This window comes from Atta colombica, unplaced genomic scaffold (assembly GCF_001594045.1).
Source record: "Atta colombica isolate Treedump-2 unplaced genomic scaffold, Acol1.0 scaffold141, whole genome shotgun sequence".
In the NCBI taxonomy this organism is placed as follows: domain Eukaryota; kingdom Metazoa; phylum Arthropoda; class Insecta; order Hymenoptera; family Formicidae; genus Atta; species Atta colombica.
This window is the reverse complement of record NW_017259230.1, coordinates 1,623,325-1,624,001: the sequence shown is the minus strand read 5'-3', so window position 1 is coordinate 1,624,001 and position 677 is coordinate 1,623,325. Positions and strand designations below refer to the sequence as shown.

At 30.7% G+C, this 677-nt stretch overlaps 1 protein-coding gene across 1 annotated transcript in view; it reads right to left on the bottom strand.

The window, feature by feature from the left end:
• LOC108684923 (hemicentin-2-like) overlaps positions 1-677 on the bottom strand; it is an 8,053-nt gene that overhangs the window by 3,048 nt on the left and 4,328 nt on the right. Inside the window, exon 3 of the mRNA XM_018189467.1 lies at positions 211-410. Within this exon, the coding sequence (XP_018044956.1) occupies positions 211-410 (200 nt within the window). The remainder of the gene's footprint in view (positions 1-210; positions 411-677) is intronic.

Genomic DNA, 677 nt, shown 5'->3' with positions numbered 1-677 from the left:
AATTAAGATGCGCAAAGATAAATTTGTCAAGTTGCAGAATAATTATAAGAACAAAATAAATTTTAATTTTTATTTCAAAAGAAATATTATTAGAAATATTATTTTAATAATTTTTTAATAAATTTCTTTGATTATTGTTTGATATTTGAGAATATTGATAAATACTTATAATTTTTGGTTGTTCCATAGCTATATACAGATTTTACGTACAATGAACATCCAGTCGCGTCTCTGTGCTCATCGGTGTTAAGCTCGTCGGATGCATGGCCACACATCGGATCGGCAGACCGTGATTCTCCCTTCGACCACGCACCCGTAGAAAACTATGAGCCGCCCAGGTTTTCGGATTATCTACCTCCGTTGCGTTGCTTTGCGACGTGTAAGATTTCTCCTCCTTGTTCCCTATGAACCTGCCGGACAAATTTGTGGGCAAATTGTTAAGTATCAGACAACTTAACACCTCATTTAATTTTAAGCAGCAGACTATAATTTAAAGATTAGTTATATTCTAAAGATATAGTTCTCACAACGGAAATTTGACACAAATAATAATTTCCACTTTTGCTTAAAAAATTGATTCCAAATTAAAAAAAAAATCAAAAGAGAGTCCAATATCTAAATTTATTAGTTTTAAGCATGAAATGAGCTTATAAATAATATAACATTGAATTATATAA